Source organism: Artemia franciscana, chromosome 8 (genome assembly GCF_032884065.1).
Source record: "Artemia franciscana chromosome 8, ASM3288406v1, whole genome shotgun sequence".
Classification (NCBI taxonomy): Eukaryota; Metazoa; Arthropoda; class Branchiopoda; order Anostraca; family Artemiidae; genus Artemia; species Artemia franciscana.
The window spans coordinates 38,920,053-38,938,923 of NC_088870.1; the positions used below are offsets into that span (position 1 = coordinate 38,920,053).

At 36.6% G+C, this 18,871-nt stretch overlaps 1 protein-coding gene across 2 annotated transcripts in view; it reads right to left on the reverse strand.

Annotated features, from left to right (window-relative positions):
- The window catches only part of LOC136030399 (uncharacterized), a 224,900-nt gene that overhangs the window by 156,152 nt on the left and 49,877 nt on the right, over positions 1 to 18,871 (reverse strand). For both annotated transcript variants that reach the window (XM_065709345.1, XM_065709344.1), the window contains one exon: positions 5,257 to 5,390. In XM_065709345.1, coding sequence (XP_065565417.1) covers positions 5,257 to 5,390 — 134 coding nt within the window. The remainder of the gene's footprint in view (positions 1 to 5,256; positions 5,391 to 18,871) is intronic.

An 18,871-nucleotide genomic window follows, 5' to 3' on the forward strand; every position in this document is an offset into this window, starting at 1 on the left:
GTCAGGATTGAAAATAAGAGATCTGAGTTACAAGGTCCTTCTAAATATGAAATTTCATTAAAGTCTGATCACTCCTTCGTAAGTTAAAAATACCTCTTTTTTTCTAATTTTTCCGATTTAACCGTCCCCCAACTCTCCCCCCCCCCAGATGGTCGAATCGGGGAAACGAAAATTTTTAATTTAATCTGGTCTGGTTTCTGATACGCTTGATAAATTTCATCGTCCTACCTTACCTGGAAGTGCCTAAGCTAGCAAAACCGGGACAGACAGACCGACAGACCGACCGACAGAATTTGCGATTGCTATATGTCACTTGGTAGATACCAAGTGCTGTAAAAACCTTTTACGCCTCCGGGACATACCTTGAAACACTTGCGCCCACGCTCTGGGGGGTTGCGTCGACCCCAAAGTTTTTGTTAGGTGATTTTTGAACTATTTGTTTAAAAAATGGGTATCTCAAAGTTCTTATCGGATGCATTTGAGAAAAAAGGGGGTGGAATGAGGCTGGTTAACCTCCCATCTCTTTTGACTATTAAAAAGTGAACTCGAACTTTCAATTTCTAATCGAAAGAGCTATCTCTGAAGTTTATACGAGCATTCCTTCCATAAGAACCATATACGCCCCTAGGGCATAACTGACAACACCTGTCCCCGGGCCCTGGAGGGTTGTGAAACCGAAGGTTTTGTTGTATGATCTTTGATCTGTAACAAAATGGCTGTCTCAAAATTCTTATCGGTTGCATTTGCAAAAAAAGGCATGGGGGGGCTAGTTCCCTCCAATCACTTTTGACTCTTAAAAGTGCACTAGAACTTTCGATTTCCAATCGAGTGAGCCCACTCCAAAGTTTTTTTGACGACCCCTTCCATATGAAGGGCCTCAGGGGAAAAAAATAATAAAAAAAACATTGGACCGTATGGCCTTTACCATAGGCAACGCTATAGCGTTCCCTCTGATAATAAACTTTGTTTAGAATTTGTCTATTATTAAGAGGAGGTGGCAGGTCTTGTAAAGGAAGTAGGCTGATACGTCCAGAGAAATGCACTTCAATGGTCTAATTTTCTTAGCTTTACTGAGCCTTCAGATGGAAACTAAATGATTGTTTAAGACTTGTTGTCTAATTCTACACCTTTATTATGTGTAATGAGGCGGAAAGGGGGTTAGTAGTGCCCTAGTAGTGACCAGGTGGATTCAGGTTATGTTTGATGAAATTGTGTGCAGTAAGGAATAATTTCAAATCATTTGTTACGAAAGAGTGTCAGTGGATGCTGAGTGGGTTGAGGGGATTGTGCCTGAAACCACCTCGAGGGAGCCGAATTTTCCGGCATGATCTGATTAACAGTCAGAGATTTGTTTTTTTTTAATGGGGGGGGGGGTTGTGATCCTCACCTACATAATTTTTGGACCTTTCGCCTACATTGAACGAAATGGCTAATATTTCAATAATTTCAAATTTTTGTACGACAACTCTTTGTATACGAAGTGCCCTGGTCTTAAAGAAACAAAGAAAATGAAATAGTGCGCACATCGCTCTTCACTTCGGCAGCAATATTGTGCTCTCTTCCCCTTTTTTTGAATAACGAAACTAGAATAGACGTAACCCACGAAAAGGACCAGTCTGCACTGGAGTTAAAACATTTATTACTGGGTCATTTAAGCTGCTTTTATACCACGTACGTAAATGTCTATGCTAAGTGGTTAAGACGTTGCATATTAAGCATGACCTTTCACAGTAGGCTGACGGGAAAATCCACCAAACGTGATACTGAACGTCTAAGATCATCACAATCGTCATAAGCAAATTTATTCAAAAATTAAAAACGTGGAGATGAGATGGAGATTCCAGTTCTGCTCAAGGGTTAAGGGCCTTTAAATAAAAAAAAAATTTCAACTGAAAGTACGGAGCAACATAAAAACTAAAAAAAGCAGAAATTATTACATGTATGAAGGGGAATGCCCCCTCCTCAAAACCTCGCTCTTTATGCTACGGTTTTTAAGTACTTTTAAAAAAGCTTCCTATTGCTCTAATTAAACGACCCTTGTGTTTCAGGAGTCGTTCTTAAAGAATTGGGATAGAATTCTAAATGCAGCGTAAAGAGCGAGTTGTTGAGGAGGGGGTAATCCCCTTCATACACATAGTAATTTCTGTTCGTTTTGAGTTTTAATGTTGCTCCTTACTTGTTTTTTTATTTGATTTAGGGTTGTTTTAAAATAATATCTGGAAAAATGGCCCTACCTCCACAGAAACATCTCCCTCCCGACGGAAATATCCTCTAGACAATTCAATCCCAGTGAAAATTTACCCCGGAAAATTACCCTTAACAACTCCACGTGTAAAATTCAGACGGAAAAGAGAAAGCAAGACATTTAAAAAGAATTTTGTATAGGAAGTCTGGCAAATTCCCCCAGTGTATAATTTTCCCAGACAAGTTCACCCCCTGAAAACTTCCCTCCCCATAGAAAATACCCCCGTGGAAAAACCCCCAGCAAAAATACCCCTCTACCCGAAAATGTATACATACTTCACAATAACAAACATTACGTGCAAAAAAGGGCAAATTTAATGACTTAAGGATCTTTTCCCTGGATCTGTGGGGGGTCATGTTCTATCTAGAGGCATAGTTGTTGGTTTTTCAACTATGATTATCAAAATGACTATCTCAAAATTTTGATCGGACGACTTAAAAAGGGACTGGGAGGGGGCCAGGTTGCCCTCCAATCTTTTTGGTCACTTAAAAAGGGCACTAAAACTTTTTATTTTTATTTGAATGAGCCCTCTCAAGACATTCTACGATCACTGGATCAATACGACCACCCCTGCGAAAAACAAACAAACAAATAAACACGCATCCGTGATCTTTCTTCTGGCAAAAAAAACAACAAAATTCCACATTTTTGCAGATAGGAGTTTGAGACCACTAAAGTAGGGTTTTTTGATCCGCTGAATCCTATTGTGTGATTTCCATTAAAATTCTAATGCTTTTAGGGGGGCGTTTCCCCCTTTTCTTGAAATCCAGACAAAGTTTCTCGGGCTCTTAGCCTTTAATAGGTAAGACTAAACTTAATGAAAATTATATATTTAAAATCAGTATAATAAGCCATTTTATTATATATCTATTAATATCAAAACTCTGTTTTTAGAGTTTCGGTTACTATTGAGCCGTGTCGCTCCCTACTTACAGCTCCTTACCACGCATTGTTTGATTTATCAATTTGTTTCAGAATTTAATAATTTTCATCCAGAAATTCCATTCTATGGCCCGCTATGTTGAACGTTTCTATAACGTACATAAATTTACGTAGCATAAAATTCTTAGTAGAGACCGGGTCAACTAAGCACTGCCTGCGTCACGGAAAAAAATTGTCCGCAAGAATGCAATGTAACAGAGTCTTAAATTAAGCCAGTGTGAAAGGTTTTACGATGCAGTGTGAAAGGACTATTAAGCATCGTTTACTGGACAGATAATTTTATTTAGATCCCTTTATTATATTACACTACTTTACTCTTACTGTTCTCTATGAATATTATAATTTTTATCATTTTTTCTTTTATTTTTATTGCCTTTGTACCTTTGTGTATTTATATTTTTTTTTCTAGTATCATATTGATTTTCCATTTTGAAGCAAAAAGCAGCTTGAATTACTCAGAATGTCTAAGTCAATAAACAAAATAAATAATGCCCAGGTTACATTATAGTTACCCTTCAAAAAGATACCAGAGTGTGCGTATGGGGGGAGGGGGTGGTTGAAAGGTGTAGAAGCCTTAGGTTAAGATATAGTTCGTTAATTTCATCTTTAATCTTGCTCTTAGTTAATCAATTTTACTGCTTTAGAAAACTAAAGACATATCAAAATGATGGTAGAACTTTTTCGGGTAAAACATTTAACAACACGGAATTCTTTTCTCGACTTCCTTAAATCTACGAAATATATGCATAGATTTATACTCAAATCATTACCTCCACTTACGGACGTAAACAGCTGCTCCTCCACATATGAGGTTTTTGAATCACTTATAATCTCATCACTTATAATCACTTATAATCAATTCTAAGTCTTATAATTTACTAAGTTTGTTATTATGTGGTTAAGGATTGTAAAAGAACCAATTTTTACAATCTTTATAGAGATTTATTATATATAAAAAAATTATTTAATATATGTACATGTATAATATCTCATTAAGGAACGCTAAGCATGAGGGAGGCTACTCCCTCCTTTAACCTTTGGTCTTCATGCTGAAGTTTAACTTCTGCATAATATTGCCCGTTGGATCAGACTTTCGAATTTGATTTGACTTTTTGCTTATATTTGAGTCTGTAGGATTACACTGTTATTTATTTTTCCCCGGGCACCACAAACCCTAGGAACGGCTGTGACCGTCTCGGATATTCAAGGACGTATGGTCAAGGCACATATGTCTTAAAGGTTGCCTTTTTTCCTTGGCGTAGTTCTGTTTTAATATTGAAACCTGATACTTTTATTTGCTTTTTTACGTTTTGTTATGCTTTTTTTTTTCTCAAAATACTTTTTTTCCAGGAAAAACCACGAATACCTCGCTAGAGAAGAAAATTAACTTCAAGTTCGACCATCCAAAATCAGAACGTATCTTTTGGAAATAAAAGGATCAACTCTAATAAAGCGTCTAAAACTGTTCTTCTTGGAACCTTTTAATTAAAAATGCTGTATCAATAAATAAAATTAGATTCTTTAAGATGACCGGCTTAAAATGAACAGAGATTACCAGAAATTTGGTGCTGACATCATCCTCGCCGTCCCCCACCCCAAAAAAGTCAAGGTGTTAGTGGCTACTTTACATGTTTTTCTTTTTCGTTCCGTGGTCGCTCGTTTGTCCATTTCTTTTTTTTTTGCCTGGGATTTTGCCCGTGAAATTACCGGTCTTTTTCCATCAATTAATTACTCTTTGTTACTAAGAACTTAAGATCCTATAGGACCCGCTTCCAAAAAAAATTAACTTGGAATGGTAAATAATTCAAATTTATATTATTTTTTTATTATGTCGGTTTGATAAAGTGACCCAATTCTGAAAAAAGTACTTTGATAAAGACAAAGGATTAAGAGACTTCAGAGTGATTACTGGCGCATTTGGCGTCGAACCGACATTTCAGTTGCTGGTTCCCTTTGCAGGAACAATTGAGAGGCTTGTTGAAAAACCTTGCTGTGGCGGGGACCGAACTCTGAGCCGGGTATAGCCAATCTGGGTTCCACTGTGCTACAACTGTGTAAGAGGTACTTACCGTATAGGATTTTCCTTCTGGAGATGGCGACGCCCTTATAACTGTTGTTCTTGGAATCGGTTTAAATGTTGGGCTGGCTTCTGGACTAGGTCTGGCTGATCCAGTCCCAGTTGCTGTTGAAACGGTGGACGTCACTAAAATTACGCCAAAATTTAAAGAAGAAGAAGAAAACTAAAAAAATGTTTTACGCTAAGACGTGCTGTATTTCTGAAACTTTAGTGGTTAGTTTTTATAGCTAAATGTGTTGCTTTAACTAAATAGTTTTTGAACATTAGAAGCTAAAGTCGCTGCGAAATATCTATGCAGAGATACGAGGGGAGGGAGGTGTGGGCCACATAACCACAATTTGGGGCCCTTCGATCATATATACGATCTTTTTCAAGAAGATATAAGGGGGCCGCCTCAATAAGTTGTACCTACATCTTGAAATAGGCTATTTGGATAATTTAGTCCCATTACCCAATGGATGCAAGCATCATGTCTACCTGGAGGTATATCAATTATCCTTCCGGACGATTCGGGTTACAATGGCTATCTTAAATTTTTGAGCAGATGCCAGCTGGTCCAGCTATTCTTTTAGTTGTAAGAAGGGCACCAGATCTCTGGATTTGTCGTCAAGCGAGCATTCTTCCATGTTTTTATGATCATCTGTTCTAGATAACGAGGGTGAGGAAAATACATGGAAGCTACATAGCTCTACTAATTCCAACCTAGGGGCATTAGGCTTAGTAAAGCGCTAGGGGCCGAAGGGCCGCTGGGGGGCCAAGGGGGTCTTAGCTCCCCCTCCCAAGATTTTTCTGGCGACTTCATTCGCATTCCGTTCTTTTTCTTTTTTAACTCTTTTTTTAAGTATACTTGTCAATTTGATCAATTATTCGTAAATGATTTACCCAATTAACAACAAAAAGCAAAACTTTCCTATGAATATAAAGAGCAAAGTTGAAACTTAAAACGAACATAAATTATTTATCTTCAGCCGGTTCAGTATATATATGGAAATTGCCACAAAAAACCTTGATTGCTGCAAAGATTTTTTTACAAACATGGAACTTTTCCCTATTTCACGAAAATAGAAACACCTGTTGAAGATAAAAGGGGTATCTTCAACACGTTTCATAAACTTGGTAACACAGTTATAGCTATTATTCTATTCACAATGAAATATTGAAAAGTAGCCTTGTAGCTAAAAGTTCAAAATGGACAAAAATAAAAGATCTGGACACGAGCATAGAATGGATAAGAGACGAAGACTGATGGCTGAATGTGCAAGGGGATCGAAGGATATTTCCAGATATTTTGGTAAAACATCCGAAAATCGAAAGGTAAGTTTTGTCTAATAATAAACCCCCTCCACCCTGAAAAAATTCTTAATCTTAATTTTGTGACTAATTAAATAGCGAATGGCCCATTATGGCTTTCGTGTGAATAAATCTATCTATCTATATATTTTAACTATATAGCTAATTTAGTTGAAATTAGACGAATGAAAGAATTAAAAGCAATTTAGGCCAGGAACAGATACATGAGGTAGGAGGGGGTGACCCTGCTCCTAAGACACTTCTGGCACACTTATTCTGTTCTTTTTTCTTTTTTTAATCTTTCTTTTAAAATAGACTTTTTAATTTGGTGCCCACCTCGAGTCACATTGGCGCCCTTGGTTCTGCAGGGCCCTTACCCAAGATTTTGCTCTTGATCTGTTAGAGATTCAGACATGAAATTGCTCGCACGATCAGTTTACGAATCATTTCGTCATAAAATTATAAGATAAACCTCGTTTTTATGAAAAATTGATCATATAATTAAACTTGCTTGACAGATCTTAATCTTCGGAGTGTGCTTTTTTTTCTTTTTTTGGCACATTTGTTTTATTCTCTTTCTTGTGGGCCCGTCGATTTAAGTTATGGTGTCCGGGAATAAATGATGGGGATATGACAAGGCAACTTAAAACATTAATTTATGTTAAGGAGTAATTTGTTTGAACTGCCCCTGTCCACTCCGCACTCAAAAAAATTCTTAATTTTAGTTTTGTGACTAATTAAATACTGAGTGGCCTAATAGGGCTTTCGTGTGATAAATCTGTCTATCTATTTATTTTAACTATATAGCTAATTTGGATGAAATTACATGAATGAAAGAGTTAAAAGCAATTTAGGCCAGGAACAGATCCATGGGGTCGGTAAGGGGGGCCATCCCCAAGATGTTTCTGGCGTCCTTGTTCTGTTCTTTTTTCTTTTTTTAATCTTTTTAAAAATAAACTTCTTAATTTGGTGCCCACCTCGAGTCACATTGGCGCCCTTGGTCCAGTGGCCCCTTACCCAAGATTTTGCTCATGATGTGCTAGATATTCAGACATGAAACTGCTCGCACAATCAGTTTACGAATCATTTTGTCATAAAATTACAAGATAAACCTCGTTGTCAGGAAAAATTAATCATATAATTAAACTTGCTTGCTAGATCTTCGTCTTCAGATTGTGTTTTCTTTTTTTCTTTTTTTGGGAGATTTTTTTATTCTCTTTCTTAATAGCCCATCAATTAAGGGTACGGTTTCTGGGAGTCATTGGTAGGGGTAGGATAAGGATGGGTCACGGGAAGGGAGACACACAATAAAGAAGGTTTTGGGAAATGTTTGGACATGAGTTTACCTAGTGGGATTTGGGAGAGCTAATTTACATGCCCTATCTTATTAAGCTGCCTGAGTGAAGGGTATAATAGGTATAATACTATCTTCCTAGGACGAAGTCCTAGTGGAATGTCGTCTATGTTATCCGAACATAATGTGGAAGTTAGAAACTACCCAGATTCATAAGGTCGACGCAGGCTAGCTGATTCACAAGTATCAATTATATCAAGCTCTATCGTCCCTGCAAGACAACTTGGAAGACTATTAAATTTTTTTATTGCCCTTGTCTCCCTCCCTTTCGTCATTGACTACACCAACATTACCCCCATATATTTTGATTATTATTACCCCGAAATTATGTGGGATAAATAGATAATGACCATATCAATGTATATCCCATTGTATATTATTTCGTCTACCATAACCACAGTTTCTTTGATAGAAGCACATTTCTTAGGGTAATTTGGGGTAATGATGGTAATTTCTGTCACCTACTTCGGTTTCGTGTTCAGGGGGGCGATTCGCTGCTTCAAAGACTTGTAGACACTGCACCTGGAAACGCAAAATACACGAGTAAGCAGATCCAAAATAAACTGTTCGGGATGAATGGAGAACTTACAAAGTCCGAAGCAGTCAGAAAAGTGAACACAGCAAGAGTTTGGTGTCTCATTGCTGACCAATCCACCGATACACAGACAAGAGAACTCATTGTAGTAGCGTGGAGAAGGTCCAGTTGCCATATTTGACGCTTTTCAAACCTTATCGGGGCTCTCTGAAAATGAAAAGAACAACACCAGCCAAAATTTTGAAGAAAGGCTAGACGGCAAAAGCCTCAACAGGCTACTTTTAAGTGAAGTCATCAAATCCGACTTAGACATGACAAAGTGCGTCGGCCAAGGTTATGACAAAGCCACTAGCATGTCAAGCTCGGTAAAGGGGGCTGCTGGCGAAGCAAAGCGCAGTTACCAGCTTGCAGGCCACATATCTTTCGTTTTCGAAAATAGTTTCTGTCCCAATTCTACGGAATGCACAAGTTGTCGTACGAAAAATTATCTCTCATTTCAGCTCGAGTGCCAACGAACAAGGCTTCTGAAGAAACATCTAATGTCAGACAACTGTAGAGCTGAGACCCTGATTGGTCTTTGAACCACAAGATTTGTAGAGAGGTATGAGGCAATTAGTCGGTTCTGGGATTTCTTGTCGTCTATTATTTCCGCTCTGGATGAGATGGAAAACTGGCTTGACCGAGGGGCCAGCAGTAAAGCACATCTACTACGTTCTTGCATTGAGAAACTAGACACGTTGATCAGACTGGTTTGCTTGAATGCGTTTTCACCTCTAATGAAACCATGGCAGAGTCACTTCAACAAATGGACGGTGATCTTGTGAGAGCTTTAGAATGCATTAGCAGCGTCAAGACAACATTAGAGGAAATGCGAGCCCGTGCAGAAACCGAGTTCCTGTGTCTCTTTACGGAGGTCGAGAACATGGCAAAAAACATCGATTTTGCCATGAAAGTTGTCCAACCACGCATAACCTTGCGCTCTGTGTACCAAGCGGTAGTACCGAATCTGGATCCAGAAAGCCACTACAGGATGGTGGCATTCATCTTAGCCATGGATGCTATTCTCCTTGATTTATCGGTAAGATACAGCTCCCATTTTGCTGATGCGGCTAAACTTTCACCACTAATTCCAACAATTGTCCATAGCAAGAACTGGGATGATCTGAAGGAAGGTTACGAAAGTACAAGGACCGTTTAAGTGGCATATGCACTGATTTGAACATGGAATTCGAGATCTGGAAGAGTCACTGGTCGGACGTAGCAACGGAGAAGCCAAAGGCGGCTATTCCAGCTCTCAACAGCTGTCAGGAGCAGATTTTCGTGAACATCTGTATTGCTCACAATCCTTGCGACGCTTCCAGTTTTAACATGCAACGCAAAAAGAATTTTCTCCAAAGTCGACATAACGTGTTCGACACTCAGAAGAACAACGTCAGAGGAGAAGTTAGAGGCGCTGGTGTTTATGCAAGTATACAAGAACGAACTACCGAAAACAGAATCATAAGAGCTCAGAGACTGAATATGATACTCTAGTATGGTTTGTTCTTTCTTTTTGTTCAATTTTTAGCACCTTGAATTTGATAGAACAAAAATTTGATAACCCAGCTACAACTCTTCTCATCCCTCGATACGAACCAGATCTACAGAAAGGAGACTTACAGACTAACTGAAAAATCTGTCAAGAAGAGAACCGGTTGCGAAAAAAAATAAGCAAAGCCACTACTACTAGTATTGATATTTAGATTAGTAAGGTGATTTAGGTGATCTAGAAAAGTAGAAATGGGATGGTATGATTTAGATTGGTAGAGCTGGGATGGTATGATATAGATTAGTAGAGCTGGTATGGTATGATACATTAGTACAGATAAAACGATCTAGATTAGAAGAGGGAGATCTATTACTTTGATTTGTATATGTGGGAGAAGAGGGGGGATGAGATAGAGAATAAGAGTGACATATAGTAAAAAAAAAAATTGGTGAAAGAGCACATCCACATACACACACGAACACATATAGAAACACCTGCACAAATACAAACTCACACACATACACACACCAAAAAGATATGCAAAATCACACACTGCGCCTGGGGGCGCTTCGCGACCCCACGCACGTAAGTCGTTACGCGCCATATTAGTTACGCGCCATTGTAGTTGTGTCCCTGTGTCCCACCTGTGAATATAGATATATATATATATATATATATATATATATATATATATATATATATATTATGTTTTTAACTACGTAAAACTTGCAAATATACAACATTCTTCGCTGTCCCATTGTCTGTGCATATAAATAGATTGTCAGGTTTACCGAATCTTGAACATGCAACGTATAATTGTCCATGGGAAAAACAATCCGTATTCAGATCTATACCGCATTTTTCTAATGATTGCCCTTGAGCTTTGTTGATGGTGATTGCTAATCGAACATTCCCTATGTCCCCGTCGTCATTTATATATCCCCCCTGTGCCCCCCGGCGTCCCCGTTGTAGTAGTGTCCCTGTGTCCCGGTCGTCATTTATATTCCCTGTGTCCCGGTCGTCATTTGTGTCCCGGTTTACCAGTCTGTAATTTCTCTTTGAGTGTCCCGGTCGTCATTTATATTCCCTGTGTCCCGGTGTCCCAGTCGTCATTTGTGTCCCGGCGTCCCGGTCTGTAATTTCTCTTTTAGTGTCCCGGTCGTCATTTATATTCCCTGTGTCCCGGTCGTCATTTGTGTCCCGGTGTCCCGGTCGTCATTTGTGTCCCAGTGTCCCGGTCTGTAATTTCTCTTTGAGTGTGTCCCGGTCGTCATTTGTGTCCCGGTGTCCCAGTCTGTAGCGTCGTCTTATAATGACGTCATATTTCTTTTTTTTAGTTTTTTTTTCTTTTTAGTTTTTTTTAGTTTTTTACCTTTTTTTCTTTTTTATCTTTTTTTTTTCTTTTTAGGTTTTTCTTTTTTTTAGTTTTTCTTTTTTTAATTTTTTTTAGTTTTTTTTAGTTTTTTTATAGTTTTTTAGCTTTTTAGCCTTTTTAGTTTTTTTAGTTTTTTTCTTTTTAGTTTTTTTTAGTTTTTTACCTTTGTTTTATTTTTTTTATTTTTTTAGTTTTCTTTTCTTCTTTATTTTTCAGACGTCATATGCGGACAAACAAACACACATATGCGGACAAACTTACAACTTATTTTTATAAGCCTGTTTTCACGTTGCTCTTGTGATTCCTCGGCATGATTCTTTTTGGTAATTTCTCATTGACCCGCAAGCCTGTTTTCACATTGTTCTTGTGATTCCTCGGCACGCTTTCTTTTGGCATTATCTCTTTGAGCTGCAAGCCTGTTTTCACGTTGCTCTTGTGATTCCTCGGCACACTTTCTTTTGTTACTTTCTCTTTTAGCCGCAACCCTGTTTTTACGTTGCTCTTGTTTGGCATTATCTCTTTGAGCCGCAAGCCTGTTTGATTCCTCGGCACGATTTGATTCCTCTATATATGATATAGAGATTTGATATATATATGAGATTTGATCCTCTATATATGATATAGCGATTTGATATATATATATATATATATATATATATATATATATATATATATATATATATATATATATATATATATATATATATATATTCACCGCAAAATTCACCGTTTTCTGCTACAGGTCGCATGATTTTCAAACAGTCTCTACCCAAAGCCTTCCCGACGTCAAATTAAAGAGAACAGAGGCACTGCAAAAAACTACTAACGAGGCCAAGCTCGCTTTCTATGAAATGGACAATGACCCAGAAATCTACCAGCCATACTTGGAAAATTATCGTGCTAAGCGCAAGGGCACTGTTTCTAACAGCACCGACCAACCAGGACATCTTTCGAAAAATCATCCGTCAAATCTAAGCCCAGATATAGGCAACCAATCTTCTGACCTGAGCATGAGACTAACTCAGACCCAACAAGAATTGGAAGCTGTAAAAGCGAATCTCAGGGATGAAATCTCACGTAAAGTTTCTGATCGCATATCTGACGTATATGATTCTTTGATGGTCGAATACTCGCCAAAATTTGATTTTATCGAAAAGCAACTAAAATCGCTATAAAACAGCTTCATGATACTCGAAGAACGAGTGAAAAAGATCGAAAGTAGACTTGACGATATTGAGCAGGAAGATAGGCTGGATTCACTTATTTTCAGTGGTGTCAAACAAGCTCCGGGTGCTGATGTAAAATCGTGTATTAATAATATTATCTCGGACAAGATGGGCGTACAGGTTAATGTTTCGGAACTAACTAAAGTGTATAGATTTACCCTTCCAGCGAATCCTACGCGACCTGATATGATTGCCCCGGTACTCGCCCAGTTTTCGTCTAAGGATGTGGCTAGAAAGGTATTTGCTGCTAAGAGCAAACTGGCCAAATCTGGTATATTTGTGTCAGAAAGTTTAACTAAGAAGCGACGAGAAATTCTGCAACTGGCTCGTGATAGGTTAGGTAACCACAACGTATGGTCCGATCACGGCCGTATTTTCGCTCGATCTGGAAATGACGCTCAGCCACACCGACTGTGGAGTTGTGACGACATCTAATCTGAATGTTTTTTTTTGTTTTTTTTTCGTTTTAGTAGTTATAAATGTGTACTTCAGTATTTACATTCTTTCGTAGTAATAGTTCTTTAATAGGAAGTACGATAATTTATTTATGAATGTTTTCACGATTACTACAGTTAGAAAATAATCGCTTTTCGTTGGATAATATTTTGTCGAGTGATGTTGGTAGCCGGTCGGAATTTTCAGATAAACAGCCTGCAAGGCTTAGTAAATATGTTGCAGTAGATGATGTGAGTGCACCCGTTATGCTGTCCGGATTCCAGATTCTCCACTGGAATTGTCATTTAACTACTTCATATGAAGATGTAGTTAATGTAATTAACAAACTTGACAGTGAGGTGCAAGTGATAGGTATTTGTGAATCATTTATTAGTGAACAGTGTCCTGCTTCGTTATTTAATTTTCCAGGTTACACACTTATTTCCAAGAACCGGTCATTGATGGGAAGGGGAGGTTTAGCATTCATAATCAAAGATGATATAAAATTTAAAGTAAGGGAAGATTTATCTTTATGGATTGAAGGTAAGATTGAAACTTTTGCTATTGAAATAGTGACAAGTAATAATAATCAACTTCTTATTTCATCGGTGTATAGACCCCCTAGTGCTAGCCCAGATTTTTTCCTAGAGGAATTCGAAATTTTAATATCTGAAATAAATCGAAATTTTAATAAAATTGTAATCATGGGTGATTTTAATTTTGATTTATTAGATCTTCAAGCCAAAAATTTGGATTTCCTTAATGTCATGCTTTCATTTGGTCTTTTCCCATTAAATTCTATCCTATCCCGATTAACAGACCATTCTGCAACTTTGATTGATAATGTTTTCGTCAGTGAAGTTAAGGTGGAAGATCGCATGTGTGATGTATTAATCCATTCAGGTTCGGACCACTTACCGCTTCTTTGTTTGTTGCAGAAGTTATCACATTGTAAAATTAAAAGAAAAAATAAGATTCAGAAGGCGTGACATGAAAGAAGTTAATCTGGCTAAATTTAAAAATGAAGTTAGTTCGTTGGATTGGGAGGTGGTTTACAATGAAAAGGATGATGCTTCAAAAGCTTTTAATATTTGTTTCAAATATTTTTTACCCTGTGTTTGAGAAAAATTGCCCGTTGAATAAAATTAATTGCAAGAAAGCTAAACCGAAAAAGCCGTGGTTAAATGATGAAATTTTGAGTTTAATAAGACAAAGAAATAAGTTGTATTGTCAATATCTTGATAATCCATCTGAAGTGATTTTAAATGAGTTTAAAGAGTTGAGAAATTATGCAAATAATTTAAAAAGAAATGCAAAGAATGAGTATTATTTAAACCATTTGAAGATTAAGGAAGGTAATATAAAAGATACTTGGGGAATTGTCCGTGAAGTGATAGGATGTGAAAAAAAAGATATGTGTATAACCAATTTAAAAACTAGTAATAGAATTATTCATGATAAATTGGAAATAGCAAATTACACGGGTGATTATTTTTCGAAAATTGGTAGTGTTATACAGAATGAAGTGTCTAGAGGTGGTTGTGCCGTCAACATTAACGCAAATCCTTCAAGCATGCAGAATGGATTTGAATTTGTACCATGTAATGTAGAAGAAGTTGAGAAAATTTTTGTAGCCTTAAATCAAATTCTTCTGGTGTAGATGGATTGAACCTAAAGGCTTTTAATTATGTGTCGGTGTATCTTTTGCCGGTACTGGTTCATTTAATTAATCTCTCAATGGTTAAAGGGCATTTCCCGTCGGAACTGAAACGGTCTAAAATCATACCTTTACATAAAGGTGGGGACCCCTCAGACCCCTGTAATTGGTGACCAATTTCCATTTTACCTTTATTTAGTAAAATTTATGAAAAAGTTATTTATAAGCGATTGTATGATTTTTTGGATTCGAAGAAAATTTTGTATAATGGACAGTTCGGTTTCAGAAGTAAACATTCCACTAGTCATGCAGTACACCATCTTTTAAGTTTTGTTGATAATACGCTTGAAAATAATATGGTTCCTTTAACTGTTTTTGTAGATTTCCGTAAGGCATTTTACACTGTTGATTTTAATACTCTTCTTAGTAGACTAAGTGGGCTTGGGTTAGGTAGTACTTGTGTAAAGTGGTTTTCATCGTATTTGCATGGCCGTACTATCAACGTTGCTTTATCAGATATATCAAGCAGAGAGTTCGGTGTTAAGTGTGGAGTGCCTCAAGGTTCCGTGCTGGGACCTCTACTTTATCTTATTTATGTTAATTCGTTGGCTTCACATGTTGGAGTTGAAGCGCTGACCTCTTTCGCGGACGACACTGCGATAACAGTAATTGGTAGTTGTTTGGTGCAGGTTGCACATAAGGCTAATTTAGCACTTGAACGTTTGCGCAGTTTTACAGTAGGTAGTTCCCAAGCAGTTAATGCATCTAAAACAAATTACATTATATTTAGTAGAACAGGTAGGTTACTTAATGATAATAATAACATTTTTTTTGGACATTTACCCATTAAACAAGTTTTTGAAATTAGGTATTTGGGGTTTTATTTAGACAATAATATTAGTTGGAAAAAGCATTGTAGTGTTATTGGTGCTAAAATGGCTAGGGGTCTAGGAATTTTGAGACGTGTAAAAAAACTTTTCCGTTCAAGATTTTAAAAATCATTTATTTTTCCCTTGTTCATCCTTATATAGATTATGGTTGTGTTCATTGGGCTGGCAATTTCTTTTCTAATTATAAAAGGATATATAAAAAACTAAAAAGAAAAAAGGAAAAAAAAATTATTTCAAAACTAAAAAAGAAAAAAAACTAAAAAAGGAAAAAAACTGAAAAACAAAGGAGAAAAAGAAAACTACAAAAAATAAAAATAAAAATTAAAAAAAAATAAAATAAGGTAAAAACTACAAAAAAACTAAAAAGAAAAAAGAAAAAAACTAAAAAAGCTAAAAAAAAAAGGTAAAAACCAAAAAAAACTAAAAAGAAAAAAAAAATTATTTCATCATATACCAATTCAAAAACGAATGTATATACAGACCGGGACACAAATGACGACCGGGACACAGGGAATATAAATGATGACCGGGACACTCAAAGAGAAATTACAGACTGGGACACCGGGACACAAATGACGAACGGGACACACGGACACAACTGCAACGGGGACGCCGGGGGGCACAGGGGGGATATATAAATGACGACGGGGACACAGGGAATGTTCGATTAGCAATCACCATCAACAAAGCTCAAGGGCAATCATTAGAATAATGAGGTATAGATCTGAATATGGATTGTTTTTCCCATGGACAATTATATGTTGCATGTTCAAGAGTCGGTAAACCTGACAATCTATTTATATGCACAGACAATGGGACAGCGAAGAATGTTGTATATTCGCAAGTTTTATGTAAATAAAAACATATAAATATCTATCTATATTCACAGGTGGGACACAATTACAATGGCGCGTAACAAATATGGCGCGTAACAACTTACGCGCGCGGGGGGGGGGGGAAGCACCCCCACCAACTAGGTGCCACCCCAACAGCTATTATATATATATATATATATATATATATATACTAGCTGTTGGGGTGGCGCTTCGCGCCACCCCAACACCTAGTTGGTGGGGGCGCTTCGCGCCCCCCCAAGCCCCCCCGCGCGCGTAAGTCGTTACGCGCCATATTAGTTACGCGCCATTGTAGTTGTGTCCCTATGTCCCACCTGTGAATATAGATAGATATATTATATATATGTTTTTAACTACGTAAAACTTGCGAATATACAACATTCTTTGCTGTCTCATTGTCTGTGCATATAAATAGATTGTCAGGTTTACCGACTCTTGAACATGCAACATATAATGGTCCATGGGAAAACAATCCGTATTCAGATCTATACCTCATGATTCTAATGATTACCCTTGAGCTTTGTTGATGGTGATTGCTAATCGATCATTCCCTGTTCCGGTGTCCCGGTCGTCATTTATATCCCCCTGTGCCCCCCGGCGTCCCCGTTGTAGTTGTGTCCCTGTGTCCCGGTCGCCATTTATATTTTTTACTTATGTCCTGGTCATTATGGCTTATGTATGGTCATTTATATTCCCTGTGTCCCGGTCGTCATTTGTATCCCGGTGTCCCGGTCTGTATATACATTCGTTTTTTAGTTTTGTTTTTCTCCTTTATTTTTTTCCTTTTTTATTTTTTTTTCTTTTTTAGTTTATTTAGATTTTTAGATTTTTTAGTTTTTTTATTAGTTTTTAGTTTTTTTTTTCTTTTTAGTTTTTTTTGTAGTTTTTACCTTCTTTTTAGTTTTTTTAGTTTTTTTTTTTACTTATGTCCTGGTCTTCATTTATACTCCCTGTGTCCCGGTGCTTTGTTGATTGCTAATCGAACATTCCTTTTGTCCCGGTCGCTTTCTCTTTGAGTGTCGTCATACCTGGTTGGTGGGGGCGCTTCGCGCCCCCCCAAGCCCCCCCGCGCGCGTAAGTCGTTACGCGCCATATTAGTTACGCGCCATTGTAGTTGTGTCCCTATGTCCCACCTGTGAATATAGATAGATATATTATATATATGTTTTTAACTACGTAAAACTTGCGAATATACAACATTCTTTGCTGTCCCATTGTCTGTGCATATAAATAGATTGTCAGGTTTACCGACTCTTGAACATGCAACATATAATGGTCCATGGGAAAACAATCCGTATTCAGATCTATACCTCATGATTCTAATGATTGCCCTTGAGCTTTGTTGATGGTGATTGCTAATCGACCATTCCCTGTCCCGGTGTCCCGGTCGTCATTTATATCCCCCTGTGCCCCCCGGCGTCCCCGTTGTAGTTGTGTCCCTGTGTCCCGGTCGTCATTTATATTTTTTACTTACGTCCTGATCATTATGGCTTATGTATGGTCATTTATATTCCCTGTGTCCCGGTCGTCATTTGTATCCCGGTGTCCCGGTCTGTATATACATTCGTTTTTTAGTTTTGTTTTTCTCCTTTATTTTTTTCCTTTTTTATTTTTTTTCTTTTTTAGTTTATTTAGATTTTTAGATTTTTTAGTTTTTTATTAGTTTTTAGGTTTTTTTTTCTTTTTAGTTTTTTTGTAGTTTTTACCTTCTTTTTAGTTTTTTTAGTTTTTTTTTTTACTTATGTCCTGGTCGTCATTTATACTCTGTGTCCCGGTGCTTTGTTGATTGCTAATCGAACATTCCTTTTGTCCCGGTCGCTTTCTCTTTGAGTGTCGTCATTTATTTTTTTCTTTTTTAGTTCTTACCTTTTTTAGTTTTTTTTAGTTTTTTAGATGAAAATTTTTTTTAGTTTTTTTCTTTTTTTTCTTTTTAGTTTTTTATTGGTTTTTACCTTTTTTTTTTTAGCTTTTTTAGTTTTTTTTCGTTTTTTCTTTTTACTTTTTTTTTTAGTTTTTATCTTTTTTATTTTTTTTTTTATTTTTATTCTTAATTTTATTAGTTTTCTTTTTCTCTTCTATTTTTCAGTTTTTTCCTTTTTTTTAGTTTTTTTTTAGTTTTTAGTTTTTTTTAGTTTTTTACCTTTTTTTAGTTTTTTTTAGTTTTTTTAGTTTTTTAGCCTTTTTATTTTTTTTATTAGTTTTTAGTTTTTTTGTAGTTTTTGCCTTTTTTTAGTTTTTTCAGTTTTTTTTTTAGTTTTTAGTTTTTTACCTTTTTTAGCCTAAAATTTTAGTTTTCTTTTTCTCTTCTATTTTTCAGTTTTTTCCTTTTTTTTAGTTTTTTTTTTTAGTTTTTAGTTTTTTTTTAGTTTTTTACCTTTTTTTAGTTTTTTTTAGTTTTTTTAGTTTTTTAGCCTTTTTAAATTTTTTTATTAGTTTTTAGTTTTTTTGTAGTTTTTGCCTTTT